Source organism: Corvus hawaiiensis, chromosome 23, assembly GCF_020740725.1.
Source record: "Corvus hawaiiensis isolate bCorHaw1 chromosome 23, bCorHaw1.pri.cur, whole genome shotgun sequence".
Taxonomy (NCBI): Eukaryota; Metazoa; Chordata; class Aves; order Passeriformes; family Corvidae; genus Corvus; species Corvus hawaiiensis.
In genome coordinates this window covers 5,660,663-5,679,742 of record NC_063235.1, presented here as the reverse complement: position 1 = coordinate 5,679,742, position 19,080 = coordinate 5,660,663, and the positions used below count along the sequence as shown (strand labels likewise).

The 19,080-nt window shown below is 65.2% G+C and overlaps 1 protein-coding gene across 1 annotated transcript; it reads right to left on the bottom strand.

Moving 5' to 3' along the window:
- Positions 1-957: 957 nt before the first annotated feature.
- KCNQ4 (potassium voltage-gated channel subfamily Q member 4) lies at positions 958-18,494 on the bottom strand. Its single transcript, XM_048326752.1, has 16 exons — positions 18,325-18,494; positions 17,882-18,058; positions 9,529-9,619; positions 8,774-8,900; positions 8,524-8,699; positions 8,329-8,454; positions 8,107-8,217; positions 7,891-7,986; positions 7,552-7,640; positions 6,317-6,472; positions 5,353-5,397; positions 3,711-3,931; positions 3,511-3,613; positions 3,291-3,422; positions 2,981-3,119; positions 958-2,867 (listed from the first exon to the last, which is right to left on the bottom strand). The coding sequence occupies exons 1-16, from the start codon at positions 18,492-18,494 to the stop codon at positions 2,649-2,651; spliced, it is 2,178 nt and encodes a 725-aa protein (XP_048182709.1). The 3' UTR covers positions 958-2,648.
- Positions 18,495-19,080: the final 586 nt, after the last annotated feature.

Below are 19,080 nucleotides of genomic sequence, written 5' to 3'. Positions count from 1 at the left end.
GCAGGGTGAAGATCCCACTGTTGCAGGGATGAATCCCTCCAAACCCACCCGGGAACGCCGCACACCCAGCTGGGAACACCGGCAGAGGCCGGTACGGTGCCCCTACGGCTTTCGGGGTGCTGCTGCGTCCCGGATCCCCCTCAAAGCCAACCCCCCATGGATTGCACCCCACACATCGGGCACTCCGCGGAACCGGGGTGCTGGAGTCCCCACGAGACCCCCATCCCCGGGCCAGGGCAGCTCTGGGGGCAGCGGGGCCGGTGTGAGCGGGGCAGGGAGGTGCTGCCCCCGCAGTGCTCGGCTCCGAGATGATCCTGGAGCGAATTTCTTGGCAGGAGGCAGCCAGGAAAGGCAGGGACTGACCTGCGGCCAGCCCCGGCTTCCTCCCCAGCCAGCGGCACGGGAAGGGGCCACCTCAGCCCTCGATGTCGCAGGCTGGAGGACGTGTTGTCCCCGGGGTGCCAGCAGACAGCGACGGGGCGAAGCTTTCCTGTCCCTGCAGGGGTTTGGGATCTCCTGGGCAAGACGGCTCCACCCTCACCTCCCTGGGATGGCCTTGGGGACATCGCAGCGTCGTCTCCATTTGGGGGGAACACACCAAAAAGAGGGGGATGGGGCACAGCCCTTCCCGGGGCAGCGGCCCCTCCCCGTAAGGTGCCAAAGCAGCAGAGCGTCACTCTGAAGTGACATCAACCCTGCACCCCCCGCACACAGGATGGAGCTGGGGGGCGAACGAGCTGGAGCTGGCGTCTCGACCCCATCTCGGTGGGTTGCTGCAGCTTAAGGGGTCAGGGAGGAGTCCGGACATTTGTGTCCTCCGGCCGGACGCTTGTGTGCCCCGGCCGGACGCTTGTGTCCCCCGGCCGGACGTTGCTGTCCCCCGGCCGCGGCTCGGCGGCAGGGCTGGAGTGCCACCTCTCGGGAGCGCCGGGAGACAGACGGCAGCAGGCGGGCGGCCTCTACTCCAAATTTTAATGAAACAAATAAGTTAATAAGTTAATCAAGTGAGGTAACTACCGCTGGCTCGGGGGGGGGGGGGGGGCTGCGGGGACCAGCCAGCCCCGGGAGGGAGGGGAGGGGTCCTAAGGGTTAATTCCTGCGTGCGGCTGCGGGCAAAGCTGTCACATGCACCTCGCCCCACGGGCACCCACCCAGCGCTGTCCCCTCGTGTCCCACCGCCCGGGCAGCCCCGGGGCGAGGGGAGGGGGCCGGGGGGCTGCAGGAGCTCTGGTTCTGGTGGGGGGTGGGGTTCAAGCAGCTCTGGCACGGCCCGCGCTGGCCACATGCACTAACGGGGTGAGGAAACGAGCAGGGTCGGGGGTCCCCGCTGCCGGGAGCAGAGGCACAGGGGGTCTCGGGAAAAGGGGGTGCGAATCCCACGATCCGAAGCCCAGAGAGGGGCGGCGCTGGCAGCGAGGGGAGCGGTGGGAGCAGCCCAGGACAGATCCCGGCACTGTGGGGTCACCACCGAGCCCCCCCCGGGACCCTCGGCTGCAGCCCCAGCCTGGCACTTTGGCACAAGCCCAGCCTGGCTCAGCCCAGTGCTGCTGGACTGGAAACCAGCGCCGGGACAGGGAGCGGGGCAGGGAAGGGGACTGGGGTAGCGTGGGAGCTGTCGTGGCTCTGCTATAGGTGACATGCAAGGACGCCGCCCTGTCCCCACCAGGCCCGGCCCGTGCTGCCCGGACCACAGAGGGGACAGGGAAACGGGCAGGGACAAACTGAGCACCGCAGGACCCAGCAGCCAAGGAATCCTCTAAGCAGGAGCAGGGGCTGGGACACAGGGGGAGGGACGCTCCTTGGGGACAGCGCCTGTGCCTGCATCCCTGCCTTCCCCACAGCCCCTGCTCAGCTTCCTGACTCCAGGACCACCATCGGGTGGAGCTTTTCCGGCTGGCCCTGAGCCTTCAGGACCTCCAAGGCCCTCCTGGGCAGCACAGTCCAGCCCTGGGAGCTGGCAGGGGGTTGCTTATTGCCTCTGTCCCCTCGGGTTGCTCTTCCCAGGGGTGTTGCATATTAAGACATTATTGCATAAATATATATATTCTATATATATATTGCCCTGGGAGCATGCACGGGCAGGCAGAAGGCTCTGCTGTGCTTCGGGAGGGCTGCAGCCTGGTGAGGGGGGACAGTCCCCTGCTCCCCACACTGGGAACCCCGAATGACGCAGGTAAAACCACCCTGGGTCGTGCCCCCACACCCCTGCACTGGCAGCAAGAGGGAGGTGGGACCTTGCATAGCTGGTGGTGGCCCCGGCTCAGCTCTGGGGGACCAGGCAGGAGCTGTCCTGAGGGCTGGGGTGGGGTTCAAACCAAACCCCAGGGGATGGGGCCAGCCCGGAGCATCCCCACCACAGCTGGGGAGCACCCAGGACCCCAGAGCTGGGGGGGTCTCATTCCATAGGAGACCAGGAACATCCCAAGAACATCCCAGGAACATCCCGGGAGCATCCCAGAACATCCCAGGGGCATCCCAGGAGCGTGGGGTGGCCATGCCACAGTGCCATGTCCCCGCAAAGGAAGACTTGCTTCAAGTAACACGGCGAGGGACGGCAAGGGGACAGCGAGGGGACAGCGAGGGGACAACGCCACGCCGCTCCCAGCGCCCCATCCCAGGCGGGCAGGGTCCATCCCGCTGCCTCCTGCTCAGTCCATGTTGGTGCTGGCCGACCTGGAGATGTTGAGGGTCTGGGCGGACACCGAGATGTCCTCGTGGTCCACGGGGCTGTGGTAGTCCGAGGTGATGTCGGGCTCGCCGGGCGGCACCCGCACCGCGGCCAGGCTGAAGAAGTTCGTGGAGCCCTTGCGGAGGCACTGCGAGTAGAGGCCGAGCAGCAGGTCCAGCTTGTGCTCGATGGATTGCACCTGCAAGGGGCGCGGGGTGCGGCTGAGCCGGGCCCACCCCCGCGGGAGGGGTCCCGGGGGGCTCGGCTCCGCCTCCAAAGGGACGGTGACACTCAGGGGTGTCCCCTCCTGACCTGCCGCTCCACTTTGACCACGCGCCCCATCATGCTGAGCTCGTCCACCAGCTCCGCCTCCAGCGCCGGCTTCTCCCCCTTCTCCCGCACCTTTTTGTCTGCAGGGAGCGCCCGATCCCTGCCCACGATCTGGTCCACGCTGGCAGGGAGGGAAGGAAGGGGCAGAGCCCATCCATCACTCCCAAGGGCTGGGGAGACCACCAGGGATGGGGATGGAGCTCTGGGAATGCATCCCGACCATCGCGATGGGCCACCAACCACCTCATCTCGTGGTGGGAGAACCCCCAGGGTCACCTGCAGGGCACCTCACCGCGTCTGCAGGCTCTTGATCCTGCCCAGCATGTCCAGGTGTCCGGCCGAGTACTGCTCGATGACATCCTTGACGTCGTAGGGACGCAAGGTCTCCTTGAACTTCCTCTTGGCCACCAGGAACTTCAGGATCCTGCAGGGACAGGCGGGCTGGAGGCAGGAACGGGGTGCCCGGAGCGGGCTCTGCGCACGCTGGGGGACACGGGAGGGGACAGTCTCACCTGACGGCCCGGATCAAGGTCTTCACTGCCGGCATGATGTCCTCGAAGGTCAGGTCGCTGGGCGAGCTCCTGTCCTCGCCACTGTCCTCGGGCGGGCAGTCGGCTGTGGGTGCCAAGAGCGGGCGGATGGCAGACCCCGAGGGCTGCCCCCGACCCTGCAGCCCCGCAGCGTCCCCCAGACCCCCCACCCAGGGGCTCACCCTCAGTCGGGGTCCGCGGCTTGAGCCTCAGGGACGCTCGGAATCGGGTGCGGTCGTTGAAGCTCCAGCTCTTCTGCACCTTGGTGGGGCTGGAGGCCTCGGCGACGTCCTCGGTGCTGGGGGAGCGGTGCAGGGGCGGCCCCAGCTGCTGCTGCCGGCCGCGGCTGCCCTGGCGCTGGGAGCTGCTCAGCCGGATCCGCTCCTTGATGCCCATCTTGTTGCTGCGTGGGGGGGCAGCGGGAGGGCGGTGTTAGGGGCGTGGGGACGGGGTGGTCCCTGGGGTGAAGTGGGGGTGGCCGTGCTGAGCTCACAGAGAGCCCCCGGCAGGTGATGGGCATGAACCAGGCCAGGAGCAGGCGGTTCGTGCAGGGGCAGCTCTGGGGTTGCTTCTTTAAACCCCTTGTTTTGGTCCCAAGAGCAGAGAGAGGAGGTGACAGACCACGAGAGAGGGGACAGACAGTTGTGGCAGCAGGGGACATGCGGCAGAGCCACCTCTGAGCGGAGCAGAGCTCTGCTCCTGCTCCATCTCTGCTGGCACGGGGTGTCCAAACCCGGCCAAGCCGCTTCATCCTCCTCCTCCTCCTCCTCCAGGCTGCACCTCCCAATCCAGGCTCTGCTCCTGCCCTAACGCGAGTTCTGCTCCCAAACCCAGCTGCTCTGCTGGGCTGGGAGGAAACACCAGGCATTGTTTATGCAGGACCTACACAAACCCCGCGTGTTTTGCATGATGACAGACCCCAAACACAGCTCAAGGGGACACACAGCTCAAGGGGACACACAGCTCAAGACCCCAAAGCCGGGGAGGACACAGAGTGAATCCCACAGCCGCTGCAGGACAGGCTTCATGGAACCCCGGTGTTTGGGGACACTCCTGGATTTCCATAGGCAGGGTACAGGCAGGACATGGGGCTCCCAGCCCTTCCCCGTGCAGGCAGGGGGGCTGCCACACATCCCACACATCCAGCGGCTGTGCCAGAGGGTGGGAAGGGCGGTGTCCCGGGAATCAGGATGCAGCACACAGGTGGGATGGGATTTACGGGATTTATCCAAGTGTCACCAGCAGCCCGTGCTCATCCACGTTGCACGACGGGAAAACTGAGGCAGTAAGGGACATTGGGGACAGAGGGGACAGTCAGCTCAGCCCAGGCCGTGCACAGCCCCCCTGCCCTGCGGACGGACACCCAGTTCAGCCTCCACCCCCCGAGCCTCAGTCCCCAGCCCTCTCCATGCCGCAGGCACCCAGGCAGGGAGCGCATCCATGCATCCCGGGGTTCCCTGCCCCGCTCTCCGGCGGGACAGGCAGGACACGGTACCTCCGTCTCCACGTGCCCCACGTCTGCAAGAGCCTCCTCTTACCACTAAAGATGGGGCTGGAGGGGCAGGGTAGAGACACAGGAGAAAAGAGAGTCAGCCACGGCCGGCGGGGAGCGGAGCGTCCCGGGCCACCGCGTTCCCGTCCCCCGGAGTGCCACCGGTGAGTGCGACAGCCCCGCCGCTGCTGGGAGGGCAGGGTGTCTGTGTAGGTCCTGCATAAACACCTGTGCGGTTCCTCGGCTCTGCCAGAAGGATTTGGGGACGGTCGCCGAGCAGAGGGACCGTGGTGGCCCCGCAAACCCCGTCGGGGCTCGGGGGCGAGCGTTACCTGAGGCGTAAACACTTGTGGGGCTGCGCGTCCTCCTCATTCCAGCTTGGGGGGAGTGGGGGCATGGCGGGTGTGGGGGGAGGGTGCAGGGATGGAGAGGAGGAGGAGGGTGAGCGGGAGAGGGGAGGAGAGAGAGAGAAGATGAGATGTTGTGAGAGGTGATGCTCGCGGGGGAGATGGGCGGGCTCGGGCCCCCGAGTGGGGTTCGGTCCTTCCCCTGCCAGTTCCTGGTTGGGCACGGAGCCCAGGGAGGAGCCCCCCAAGCCCCGAACTCACCTGGGGGAGCAGGTCCCGCTCAGCCCCACACCTGCAGCCTCAGCCCTGCTGATGTGGCATCACGGGGGAAACTGAGGCACGAGGCCTCTCCCCACCTAACCCTGGTGCTGGCCCGATGTCCTGGGGGGTGGCCAGCGGTGGTGGCACGCTGGCATCTCCGGGATGCTCTTCAGGCAGAGGGGACAAGGGGCACGGTGCAGAGCAGCCGCCATCAGCAGCAGGGCAACCTCAACCCCTCTCTTGCCCCTCTTCATGGGCAGCTGGAGCCCTTCATAGCCCCAGGCTCTGGGATTTGCTCCTTCCCGGGCTCTGGAGCGCAGCCACACGGCTCCATCCCACCGGGATGGCACCGCTGCCCTTGCCAAGGGATTTCGTGCCACGCTTGGTTACCCTGTGCCACATCCCGGGGTCACGGCCACATAAAAAGGGCAGCGAGGTGACCTCACGAAGGTACAACAGCCCAGAGCGTCCCTCTGGATCAAATCTGCCCCTTCTGGAGCTGGAACAGAGCTGAGAGCAGAACCAGGAGCAGGAGGGATGCTCAGCATGAGTGGCGAGCAGGGTCAGTTTGGGGTGGTGGCATCTCTGGGGTCCGGTCTGGCAGTGACAGTGACATCGCAGGAGGGCACAGAGGAGCAGAGGAGACAGAGCAGAGAGGAGGGAGAACACGGGGGCTGCCCCCTCCTACCTTTCCCCTGCACATGTGGCCAGGCTGACGCTTTTCTGGGCAGGGGTGAAGGAGTGGTAGGGCGGTGGGGCTCTGTCGGGCCATTTTTTCACCTCTGAATTCCTAAATCCTCCGTTGCGAACCCGGTGCAAATGCTCAAACATAAGGACCAGCTCTCTGAGGTCGGGGTGAAATAAAAACGGGGAGAAATTAAAATTTCCAAAGCAAACGAAATGAGCGAAGCGAGGCTGAGCAGCGCCGGGTCCTCCTGAGCGCGAACCAAAGCAAAACCGGAGCAAAACAAGAAAAAAAAATCAGCATTTTTGTTCAAAAGATGGTTTCTTAATTAGGGGTGATGGGGCTAAGAAGGAGTCCTGGGACAGGATTCCACAGAGGGAAGGGTTGGATGTGCTGAGAGGGATGGATCAGGCAAGGACAAACCTGGGACGGGGTGGGGACATGGGGACCTGTCACCATCAGATCCTGGGCGCTGCTGGAGCAGCCAGGAGGGGAAAGCTCAGATCCAGCAGGGATCGAATCTGGCTCTGTGTGAATTGCACTGCAGGGAAAACAGCTCCTGGCGCAGCAGGAGGGTCAGCAGAGCCCCCAGCGACTCCCAGGATCCGGGGTGATGCTCGGGAAGTTGGGAGTCAGCGCTGGGGCTGTTAAAAGCCCTGCCCTTGGAAAAATTAAGTGTGGGACAGAAGGATGAATTTGTCACTCGGTCAGAGGAGGGCAGGACACGCAGGCAGGGCAGGGATGCGGCACAGGGATGTGGCAAACCCTCGGGGTCTGGAAGAGAGGTCTGGAAAACCTTTGGAGAGCCTTGGATCCACCCGCAATGGCAACATCCCAGGGGTCACGGGAGGGAGACGCTGCAGGGAAGGGACATGGGGCTCCCACTGGACCCCCCGTGTCCAGCTGGGTCCAGGCCTGGAACCAGCTCCTGTCCATCTGTGGCTCCACCACCACAGCCATGGGGTCCCCGAGGCACCATCCTGTTCCCTGTGGTGCTGGAGGAAGGCTATGAGTGGGGTAGGAGGGGATGGGATGGCTGCTGGGCGCTGTGAGGATGATGAGGATGAGGGAGGCTCCTTCAGCAGACGCCGTGCTGGGCTCCCATCCTGGGAAGGTGTCGGTGCTGCTCCACTCCACCGAGCCCCCGATGGTTCCACAAGGTCCCTCCTGGTTTCCCAGGCTGTTCATCCCCACAGGGACCCCCGGGAGCCCCCCAGCCCTCGCCTCCTCCCGCCTACCTGAAGGCGGGCAGGAGGCTGTCGTAGTAACACCACGTGGCCGTCAGGTACACCCGGCTCACATCCGTGGAGTACAGGCGCCAGGCAGCCTGCACGGGAGCGAGAATTCCGGGAATCGGGATCAGTCGGGATGGGAGAACACCCCCGGACCCCTCCATCCATCCTGGGCCCCCCACAGGCAGCGACCAAGCCAAAGGAAGGATCTGGGTGCTGGATGTAGGGCCGGATGTCTGGGTGGTTTGGTGGCGGGCGGAGCAGACGGGGAGGGGGACAGCAGAGCATTCCCGGGATGGGCTGGGGCGGGATGGGCTGGGGCGGGACACGCCAGCCCTGCCTTACCTGGATCAGGTTCGCCGCCGGAGTCCGCCTCTTCTCAAAGTGCTTCTGCCGATGCTGCTCCTGCACTTTGAGGGCGAAGCCGGAGCCCAGGATCCCCTGGGGACGGGAGGGGACACGGCGCCGTGGGTGGTGGTGGCACAGACCGGGCCCCACACAGAGGCGGCTCTGCCCCTTTTCTCCCCTATTTTTGCCGAGAAAACCCTCTCCTCTACTCACGGCGGGCAGGGCGAAGAAGGAGATGCCGAGCAGGGCGAATCCGGCCGCCAGCATCCGGCCCAGCCACGTCTGCGGCGCCTTGTCCCCATAGCCGATGGTGGTCAGGGTCACCTGCCCGGGGGCACAGCAGCGGGGGGCCTGGAGGGCGCTCCCCCACCACGGCCCCGTCCCACCCTCCTGCTCCCCTCCCGGGGCCGGGGGGCCGTGGGGGGCCGAGCTTACCGTGCCCCACCACAGCGAATCGGCGTAGGTGGCGAACTGGACGTTGGCGTCTTTCTCCGCCAGGTACACGAGGAAGGAGGCGAAGATGAGCACCAGGAAGCCGATGTACCAGGCGGTGATGAGCTCCTGCGGGGCACGGCGGGTCACACGGGCTCGGGGACGTGGCGGGGGATGTACCTGGATTATTTTTCTCACCTTGCTGTGGGCGTAGACGACGGAGCCCAGCAGCTTCCAGGTGCCGCCGCGGCGGTCCATGCGCACCATGCGCAGGATCTGCAGGAAGCGCATGCTGCGCAGCGCCGACGTGGCGAAGATGTTGCCCTGCGTGCCCGCGGCGATGACGGCCACGGAGGCGATGAAGACGATGAAATCTGAGGGGACGGCGAGGCTCAGGGGGTGCGTGGGTTATCCCAAATTCCGCCGTCCCCGAATCCCAACCCAGTACCGATCACGCAGAAGGGTTTCCTGGCGAAGCGGAAGCGGCCGCGCCAGCCGCGGTAGCGGCAGCAGCAGCCGGCGGCCCACACGCGGATGATGTATTCCATGCCGAACACCACGATCATCACGAATTCCTGCCGGGGGAGAGGGGGGCAAAGGCGGTGAGAGGGGCAGGGCAGAGTGGGGGGGCTCGGCTTGGAGGGGGGCAAAATGAATCGGGCTGAGCGCGGTGCCTGGTGTCCCCCCCCAAGGCCACCGGAGCCATCCCAGGGGATCGGGGCGGTGCCACCGGAGCCATCCCGGGAGCCGCAGCCGTCGAGGCTGTCTGAGCATCGCGGCTCTGCTGCCTCACCCCGAGCTGGGTCCTGTTCCTCCGCTGTCAGCATTGTCCTCCTACCTCTCGCACAAACAAGCCCCCGTTCTGCTTACTCGCCGGAAAAGTCACAAGGACCTTCCCAATTTAGTCTCCGTCACTCGGGAGAACTCCCTGCGTCAGCTCTTTCTGACAGTTTGGGGGAAAGTTGCCTTTTTTAGCCCCTCGTGCCCTGCCTTTTCCAGCGGTTGATGCCTCTCCCCGCGGCACGGAGGGACAATGGTGGGATGGGCCACCCCGTGCCAGGGTGGCTGCCATCGGATCGTCAGCGACATCCCGGCTGGGGATGGGGTCACAGGGGTTTTTTGTTGGTGATCTTGCCCGATTCTTTTAGGATATAAAGTGGGGAGGGAAAATCCGAGCACCAGCCCTGCTTCTGCATCACTCACCAGGATGAAGAGGCACTGGTTGGCCAATTTCTGGTGCTCCTGGATGGTGGAGAAGACCGACAGCACCAGGCAGCTGAAGACGAGGAGGAATCTGCAAGGAGAAAGTGTCAGTGGGGGCACCGGGACAGCCAGGGGACCCCAGCCCACAGTGCTGCCCCCCACTCGCAGCCTGAACCCCCCAGCCAAGTCTTCCACGGCCACATCTGAGCCGCGGGGGACACATTTTGCCCCTAGATGGTGGCATGGAGCCTTTGGGGAGCCCAGGAGCAGCCGTGGGGCTCGGTGCCAGCTCTGCCGCAGCCCTGCAGCTTCTTAATTAAAGGCAGGGAGGGAGGCGGGGGGTCCCGCACTGTGGAGGGTTCTGCTGCTGCAGGAAGGGGACCAGAGCTTCTCTGGACTGTCCCCAGCATCACTGCCACCGTGGCGACCTGCCAGCAACACGGGGACCACCTGGGAAGTGTCAGAAGTCCCCAGGAACAGCTCCGAGGCTGCTCCTCCCCGAGGGCTGGGCTCAGGCACGAGGGGCTTTGGCCCATTTAAAATAGGGAGGGGAATTAAAAAAAAAAAAAAAAAAAAAAAAAAGAAAGAAAGACAAAAAGAAAGTCGACTCCGAAGCTGAAGCAAATGAAACCTCCAAAAATACTTTTTTTTTCCCCTGATCCAGCGATTCTAAAAAAGGAAAGCGGAGGGCTTGTGCCACCGGCCCACGTGACGGCGAGCAAAGGGCCACTGCTCCGTCACCGCGGCTCCGTGATGGCACCGGGCACTCCGGGCACCCATGGCCACAGTGGGTGGCACTGGGACAGCCTGGCTGAGCCCTGGTGGCCCTGGCACCCTGTCCTCGAGCTGGTGGCACTGATGTCACCCCCAGCGCTGTGTTCTCACGGTGACAATGCCCAGGGGCCATCGGGGGTGATCCAGAGGGGTGAGGGGGGCTCAGGGCCCACTCGGGAGCACTTTCCCATCTCCTCATGTTGTCGATGTGGAATTTTGGGGCAGAATCAGCTGCCTGGGCCATCGGAGGGATGAAACCTGTCCCAGCGCCGGGGAGGAGGCACCGGGGGACACAGCACCAGGGGACGATGCTCTGTGCCCTCAGTGGGACCATCCAAGGCCCCTCCCCACTGACCCCACAGCCCCGTGTGGGGCCGGGGGCTCTCAAACCTGGCCGTGCCATGAGGAGGCTGTGGGGTGACACAGCCTAAAGGGGACAGCTGGGTCCCTTTCCCCCAAAATGCTGCTGGAAGTGGGACCCACAGCAAAAAAATCCCTGGGAATGGGAAAAGAGCTGGATGCAGAGCATGCAGGAGGGAGAGCTGGAGCCATGAAGGGGCCAGGGGTGTCACAGCCTTGTCACCGCCCTGCCCTCGCCGCAGAGGACGACGCTGCTCTCCCGGGCACTCCCCACCCGCAAAGCAGAAGGTTGGAGCCGGTTCCTTCTCCCTCTGAATTATTAATTGTTTTTTTTTTCCTTTGGCGCAGCAGTTCTGGAATTAACCCCCGCTGGGAAGAGCGGCACCCCCGAGGCACGGGCAGGGAGCGCCGGGCCCTGGGCTGAGGAGCCAAACACGGCCCAGGGCAGAGCCCTGAGCTTTGTGCATCATCAGCAATGAAGATTATCCGAGCACGATTTAGCAGGCAATTACCCGGGCAGCGGAGCACAAAGCAGAAGAGAACGCAGAAATCTCCCAGCCTGCAAAGATTTGTGCCTCTTGCCTCATCCCAGCCAGCAGGGAGGGGCGTCCCCGGTGCCTGGGCACACGCGGGGACCTGCTGTGGGTGGCCCTGACTCTGGAGCCCCGCAGGTCACCCGCTGGTCCGGCCTTGATGGAAACCTGCCCCCCTTGTGGGGTGGGGAAACCTCCCAGCCGGCATCCCGTAGGATTTGGGGAAGGATACGGGCATGAGAGGCCCCACGGGGCTGGCTGGGAAAGGAACTTTCTGGGAACACATCACCTGCTAGGAATTAACTTGTAAAGCCTGGGCAAACGCCCCGTCCTGGCTGCCGGCAGCGCTTAAGCGGCTTAGGGAAGGGTCAGATGCCTGAAGGCAGCACGGGGAGCCAGGAACCAGCATCCTCCCCATCCCTCCCGGGCAGGAATTCTGCTCCCCGCACCCAGGGGGGGATCCCCCCCTCGACCCTCCATCAAACACCGCGGGGGACCCGGCAGTGCCAGGCTCCCATCTCAATTCGCTGCTCTTCCCACCCACCAAGAGGAGCTGAAATAACGAGGAATGCTGGCAGGGAAATGGGGAGGGGGCAGAGAGAGTGGGGACGGGAGCCTCAGCGCCTCCTCGCTGCCCTGCTCCAGGATCCCGGGGGAGGGAGGGAGCAGAGGTTGAGCCGGTGTTTCACCTCTCCCGAATGAAATTCCCATCTCCAGCCCCCCTCCCCGCAGGGTCCCGCACCTCCCTTCCCTTCCCTTCCCTTCCCTTCCCTTCCCTTCCCTTCCCTTCCCTTCCCTTCCCTTCCCTTCCCTTCCCTTCCCTTCCCTTCCCGCACATGGCACTGCCAGCCTGGCCACGGGGACAGGACCCTCCGGCTGCTGTCACCCGGCGGGAGCAGCGCCCGGCCCCAGCACTAATGAAACCTCCCCAAAACAATAATGAAAACGCCGCAGGGGCCGGCGCGGGGAAGGCGAAATCTCCTCAATTAATCTTCATTAGGGTGGGCTTCGCCATCTGCTGCCGCCCGAGCTGGCTGAGGAACAGGTGAGCCGGGAAAGCTGCTGAGCTCAGGGGAAGCAGGGCCAAGTCAGCCTCCCTGCATGGGCAGGCGGGCACCAGTTGGCTCCCGATGCCCCCAAAACCCCGCTGAGCAGAAGGGCTGCGCCCCGAAACAGCCTGGGACGAGCTGAGGGACCGTGATCCTGGGAGCTCGTGGGGCGGGATGGGGATGGAACAGCCCAGCCCGCCCAGGATTCGTCCCCCAGCCCTCCCGGGATTGGCAGGGGGTGACACCGGCACCGGCAGGGCTGTCCCGGGCCCCGCTCCGCCCGAGCCCCGCGGGGATGCCCCGGGCCGGGGCACAGGCGGCGATAACTCAGCGGAAGGAAAACACCACGCGCCGCAGGATAAACAGCTCAGCCGCGGGATGAGCGAGCAAACAGGCTCTGGGAAGGCACAGATCCCTTCCCTGGACAAGCCTGGCGGCATCACAGGGCCCAGGCCGTACCCCTCCAGCTGTGCCACCGCTGGAAATTTGGGATTTGGACCAAAACTGCCCTAGCGCAGCTCCAGCGGGCGTGGGGATGGTGTTTCACCCTCCCGGCTCCCCATGCCGCGAAGTTCAGCTCCGTCTGCAGCTGTATAAACAGCGTGTCCCATAAATCCCCGTCCCTCGGCCCCGCAGCCCTTCAGGAGAGGTGGAGCAGGCGGCCGGGGGATATAAATAACCGGGCTGTAGCGGCCCTGTTTGCGCCCGTAACCATGGCACGGAGCGTCCCACGCCGCCCAGAAGAGAAGCAGAAAAGCTCCGAGTGTTTCCCCACGGGCAGGGAGCGCAGCCGGAGCCCCCGGAGCCGCGGCAGAGGCGCCGCGCAGCCCGGCACACGCTCAGAGCCTGGCCCTGACCCCGTTATCAGCGCTGCAGGAAGGAGGGTGCTGCTCCCAGAGCCCTCCAGAGCCTGGGCTGAGGCAGGACGGGACGTTTCCAGCACCCTGAGGAAGGCTGGAAGCAGAGCTGGGATGCGGAACCTCTCCTGCACGCCGTGGCAGGGAGCTGGGGTGGCATCGAGCCCGTGGCCCCAAAACCTTCGTGCTTTGGGAGGCAAATCTTGCCGGTGGCATCACCCGGCCCCCTGGCACGGCACCCCCGTGGCACCCAGCGCCCCTCGGCCCCGCCGTGCCCACGGGGAGCACGGTCACAAGGCTGCGGCGGCCCGTGCCAAGACACTCACACGGAGCAGCCGGGATAGTTTTGCTCTTGGATCATCTGGCAAGGAACGGGCTGGAGGGGGGGAAGGAACCGGAGCGTTTTCCGGTGCACCCCAGGAGAGGGATGGGGGCTGTCACTCTCCTCCAGCACCTGGGGGGTCCGCAGGGCACGGGGACATTTGGGGACGTGACTGAGCCCGAGAAGTCGTCCCAAAGCTGGGAACCTCAAAGAGTGGAGGGCAGCAGCACCGCGGGCAGGTTTGGGATCGCTGCCGGGGCGGGGACAAAGGACCAAAAACTCTCCAGCATCACCCCCGTCCACCCCGGCAGTGATGCACCCCACTGGGGCACCCAAACTGGCACCTCCTGCGCCGGCCTGGGGGTGTCCGGCGGGAGCAGGAAGAGGGGAAAAGGAAAAAAAACAGAAGGAAAAATCAATGCACCGTTTCATGTTGCGCCGAAGTCGCTTAATTTTATGCCCTGGTGACACCACATCGGGCCGGGGAAAGTGCTGTGCCGGCTTCTCCTCCCCCTGGCATTGCCCCTGAACCAGCTCCCGTTTCAGCCCCAGGCAAGGTGGCCCTGGGGGCACAGGCCCTGCTCGAAGGGCACAGCCTCCAGTCCCTCTGGCTGTGGCCATGCCACCACCCCATCTGGGGGACACACCGGCGGCAGCGAGTTAAAAGCCTTAAACGAGCTAAATTCAAAGCGAATTTGGAAGAGTTAAGAGTGAAATTGAAGAGTTTAAGAGTTAAATTCAGGAGTTTAAGAGAGGTGTAAGAGTTAAATCCAAGATGTTTTCCCAAGCAGGCGGTGGAGAGTCAGCGCTGAGCAGGGGTGGAGGGATTTTCCTGCAAATCACCCAGGCCTCCAGCCCTAGGAATTGCCCCGGGAGTGTTGGCAAGGGCTGGCACTGATGGTGGCACTCCCAGCACGGCAGGGAAGTGTTTCCCTCTCTCCAAGCAGTGCTGGGGGGATGTGACAAGGTAGGGGAGAGGGACCGGAGGGGAGCGGCAGCCCCATCCTGCCCTCCACATCCCTCTGGCACAGGAGCCGGGCACAGGGATGCTCCGGGAGGGCACAGGCTGCCACCACCCTGCTCCCTGGTGGAGGGGGAACACATCCCACTGCCACCGTTCCAATCCAGCCGGGATTTCCCACCGGAGGCCAGTCCTGAGTAGGGCGAGCCTGTGCCTGGCATCGCCTACCCAGTGCCAGGATTGCCCTGGGACTCAGCCAGGAGCTGCCACCCCTCTGTCCCCACAACGACACCAAATACCCAGCGGGGACAAAGCTCCCGTCCCCTCCCTGCCCCTCCTCTCCCACGTGGGAAATAAACCCCGACAGCAGCGGGCAGGGAGCTGGCCTGGCACGGGGGCCGCTGCTCCAGGCGGGGGATTGCGGTTGTTCCTGGTGCTGCTGGCTCAGTCTTCCCTAATTTGCTCCAGGTTAAACTGTTCTGGATGGAATTGTTCCTCCAGGACCGGGAAAAGTGCTGAGCTGAGCTGCTGGTGCACCCAGCAGCCGTTTCATAACCATCGGCACCAGCTCCCAGACCCCGGGAGCCGCTGGGAATGCGGGGGGCTGGCGGGTGGGCAGGGATAAACCCCAATGGGCAGCGGGAATAGCTGGAATTGGACGCGGAAAGCCGCGTGGTGCAGCTCCAGGATGCAGGAGACCCCCTTGGCAGGGCAGCCCCTGCCCACGGGACACGCAGCCGTGCCCGTGCCAAGCCCATGGGAGCTTTGCCGGGAGCAGGGAAGAGCCTTCCCGCCGGCTAACGAGCAGGAGATTGGAAAAAGGAAGTTCTTATTTCGCCTCCTGGCTCTAAAGCCTCTCGCTTAATGCTCTGGGCTCCCTCCCGGATTTGCTCCGTAAGCTCCAGGGCTGGGAATTCTCATTCCAAGCGGGCGAGGCGAGGCTTGGTGAGGCCGGCCAGCGCCTCTCTGCACGGTCAGCGCGGGGCTGGAGGGGCCGGGGGAGACCTCAGAACCTTGCATTTACACCTGCACGGGCTCCCATGTTCACACCATCCCCTTCCCGGAGCATGGGAGCGTTTGGGGGCACCCATCAGACCCCAAAAGTGTCTCCAAGCCCCCCCAACCCCTGGGCAGAGCTGCCAGCAGGCTGAGGTGCTGCAGAAACGATGCAGCCACCAAACCACTGAGCCCAGAGTAGGCGCTGGGACAAGATTTGGGATCAATTCGCCGACAGAAAGAGGCTGAAGTCGCTCAATAAACGCGATGGGCTCGGCCCCGCTCGGCGGCTCCGGGAGGGACGCGCGTCACTTCTCAGCGGGTATTTCCATTTTAGCAGCGTTCAGCCCTGTCTCGGAGCCAGCCTGCTCGGGGGAGGCAGCGCAGCCGGGGCTCGGGGGACCGGTCCTTGTCACCAGCACTGCCCCGACCTCTGGCCGGAGGCTCCATCACTCTCCAGTGCCTCGGGGGGGAGGTGGGGGGGTGGGGAGGGGGTAACACCTTCCTCCTCTTTTGTTAAAACTCAGGGATTGCGGCACACAAATCATCCCCGAGAACTTTAGCGCCGCTGCAACAGCTTCGCAGCTCCCATCTGCTGCGGGAGAGAGAGAGAGAGAAAAAAAAATACCCAACAAGAAAACTTGGAAGAAGCCAGAAATGAGCAACGTTACGGGAGAGGCTTCGCAGAACAGATGTCCGCACCTTGCACCCACTGCGGCGTCTTCCCACAGGATTCGGGGGGTCCCTGGCAGGACTCTGCCCTGCAGCTGCCTCAGCCCTAAAATTAAGCGGGCAAGTGAACAAAAAAGCCTCCCCAGCAAAGGCTGGAGAGGTTTGGCTCCTGCTGCCGGCGGCTGCACATCTTGTGGAACAAAGCCCAGCACCCACGATCTGCGGGCCAGGCACGCCGGGGTGGCAGGGGAGGGACTGGGGGCGCTTGGGGGGTCTGCGAAGGGGGCCGCTTGTCCCATGTGGTTGTTTGGGGGGTAAAACGGGCTCAAATTGGGAGGAAGAACTGGTGGAGGGCACTCAGGGATGGATGTCCCAGCTGGGAGATGAGCAGGGGCACATCTCTTCCATATCCAATGGGTATCTGTGCCATAAATCCTGCTTGCCTCCCCTGGCAGGGGGTTTGGCTGCCTTTCCCTGCGGGAGAAGCTCTTCCCAGGGTGGGATTTTCCACGCAGGAATTCTGGCGGGTGCCCGCTGTGGAGGTGTCGTTACAAATGGGCCCCGGGCTCGTGTCCCGGCTCCCTGGGGAGCTCAGGTGCCCTTTCATCCAGTGACAAATTCCTGCTGCCAGCTCGATGTGCTAACTTAGGCAAGACCCATTTTCCTGCCTCTTAACGAGCTCCGGCTTCCGCACCCCAGAAACGACGCAGCCCCGCGGCACCGCTCCAGGGGAGAGGGAAGGAGGGAAAATTTCGCCTCGTGCCCTCAGAAGGGGTCTGTGCCCACAGCTGGCACACGCGAGGCAGAGAGGGAAAACACCTCCTGCCCCATGGCTGCAGCGGTGATGTCCCGGCAGTGTCCCCAGCAGTGCCACTGGCTCCTGGCTTGGGACAACCCCCCAGCACGGAGCCCCTTCTGTCCCTGCAGCCTCCAGGTGTGTTGGGGACTCCCCGACTCGGTGTCACAGCCACCGCCGAGGCAGCAACCCCGAGGGGGTGAGGCTGTTCTGAGCCCTGAGCTGAGCCCACATGCCAAGAGCCATGGGATGTTCAGATCCAGCGAGGAAAGCTGGAGCAGCAGCACAGCGCTCGGGAAAACACAGCGAGCAGGGCAAGGAGCAGGTGTGCTCCCGGGAGCATCCCTCCGGCTCAGGAGAGGGATTTCCAGTGCTGGGGATCAACGGCGACCCAGGAATGGGCGCAGCTCGCGGGGTACAGCAGGGACAGGAGCACCCCCGCTGTCCCCATCGCACCCGGACACGGCTCTGGGGTGGCACTGCTGCCTTGTCCCAGCACTGCTACAGGTACAGGACAGCAGAGGGTCCCCGCTCCCACCCAGACCTGTCACCCCTGGCGGGTCTCCTGCCCTTGAGGGTCCTCCCGAGCTCAGGGTCAGCGGCAGAGCGGGACGGTGACGCGGCTCCCTGCGGTGCCACCGGGAAGGGGCTCTGGGCCACGCCGGAGATTGAGTCCCACCCCCGGGGTCGCGCTCAGCTCCTCGCACCGGACCCGCTGCCACGGACCGGCCGCGGGACTCGCTCCCCCTCGGTGGCGGATCCGGGGACCGGGACCGGGACCGGCGGCAGGAGCGGCACCGGTGCGTCTCCCCCACGGGACCGGGGACAGGAGCGGCACGGCCGCGTCCCCCCCGCCAAACGCAGTGGAGAAACTTCCCGGTGGAGCCCGGGGGGGCTCGCTGGGAGCCCCGCGGCACTCCCGGTACCTCCGGTGCTCCTTCCCCGGCAGCGCCCGCTCCCTGCCGCCCCGGGACCCACCGACCAGCCCCGCGGTCGGCGGGCCGCTGCGGCCCCCCCGGTGCCCGGTACTCACATGAAGACGTGGTAGATGAAAGCCCAACCGCGGGGCCGCTCCAGCACGTTGTAGAGGCAGTTCTGGAGGCGGCGGCGGCAGCAGCGCGGGGCCCCGGCGGGGCGGGGGGCGGCCCCGGGGCGCGGCCCCGCCAGCAGCCCCCGGCGGCGGGGCGGGGGCTGCGGCGGGGGGGTCCCGCTGCCGGGACCAGGGGTCCCCGAGCCCTCGGTCCGCACCGCCGTCAGCGCCGCCCGCCGCTCCCCGCCCGCCGCCGCCGCCGCCGCCGCCGCCGCCCCGGCCATGGCCGCCCCGCTCAGGCCGCCGCCCGCCGCATGGCCCCGGCCGCCGCGGGACCCCCGAGCCAGCCCGGGGCCGCTCTCCGGGCCACCTGCCTTTAGCTGCCCGCCGCCGCCGCCGGGCCCTCCCCCGCCGCCGCCCCGCCGGCCCGGCCCGCCCCGCCGTACCTGGCCCCCGCCCCCGGGGCTCCGCGGGACGGGGCGGGCGGGGAAAGCGCCGTGCGGGGCGGCGGCGGCGGCGGCGGCGGCGGGGGTGGAGGGGTGGGGTGTGGGTGGCTTGCTGTCACCTCCGGTGTGGATAGGGGGCCCTGCTGGGGACGGGGAGCGTGCTGGGGCATCCCGCGAGTGAGGATCCCGCACCGCATCCCAGCTGCATCCCACACCGCATCCCAGTGGCATCCCAAACTGCACCCTACACCACATCCCAAAACAAATCGCATCCCAAACCTCGTCACTTACTGCTTCCCAAACTGCATCCCAAAATGCCCCCTAAACTGCGTCCCAAACTGCATCCCACACCACATCCCAAACGGGGTGTGGAGCATCCTGGAGTGAAAGTGAGCCTCCCAATCCCCACGGGATGGAGCATCCCTGCAGGAGATGGAGCATCCCACCCCCACCCACCCTCCGCAGACTCAGCCTCGAGCCAGGCTCCGAGTGTTTCCCAATCAACACCCGCAGCCCTTTGCTCTTCCACCTCTCAACCCCCCACCAACACATCGGGAAACAGGCAGGGGATTGGGAATTCCCTTTCCAAGCAAAGCAGGGGGCCGATCCCAGCTGTACCCACGTGCTCTCGCACCTTTGGAGAATCCGAGTGCCCCCTGCCCACCCCTCCAGGTGCTCCCGGAGCAGAGGCCAAGTCCAGGGCTTGAATTATTTAGTGGCAGCCAGAGATCCTGGCACAGCGCGGGCCCCTGTGAG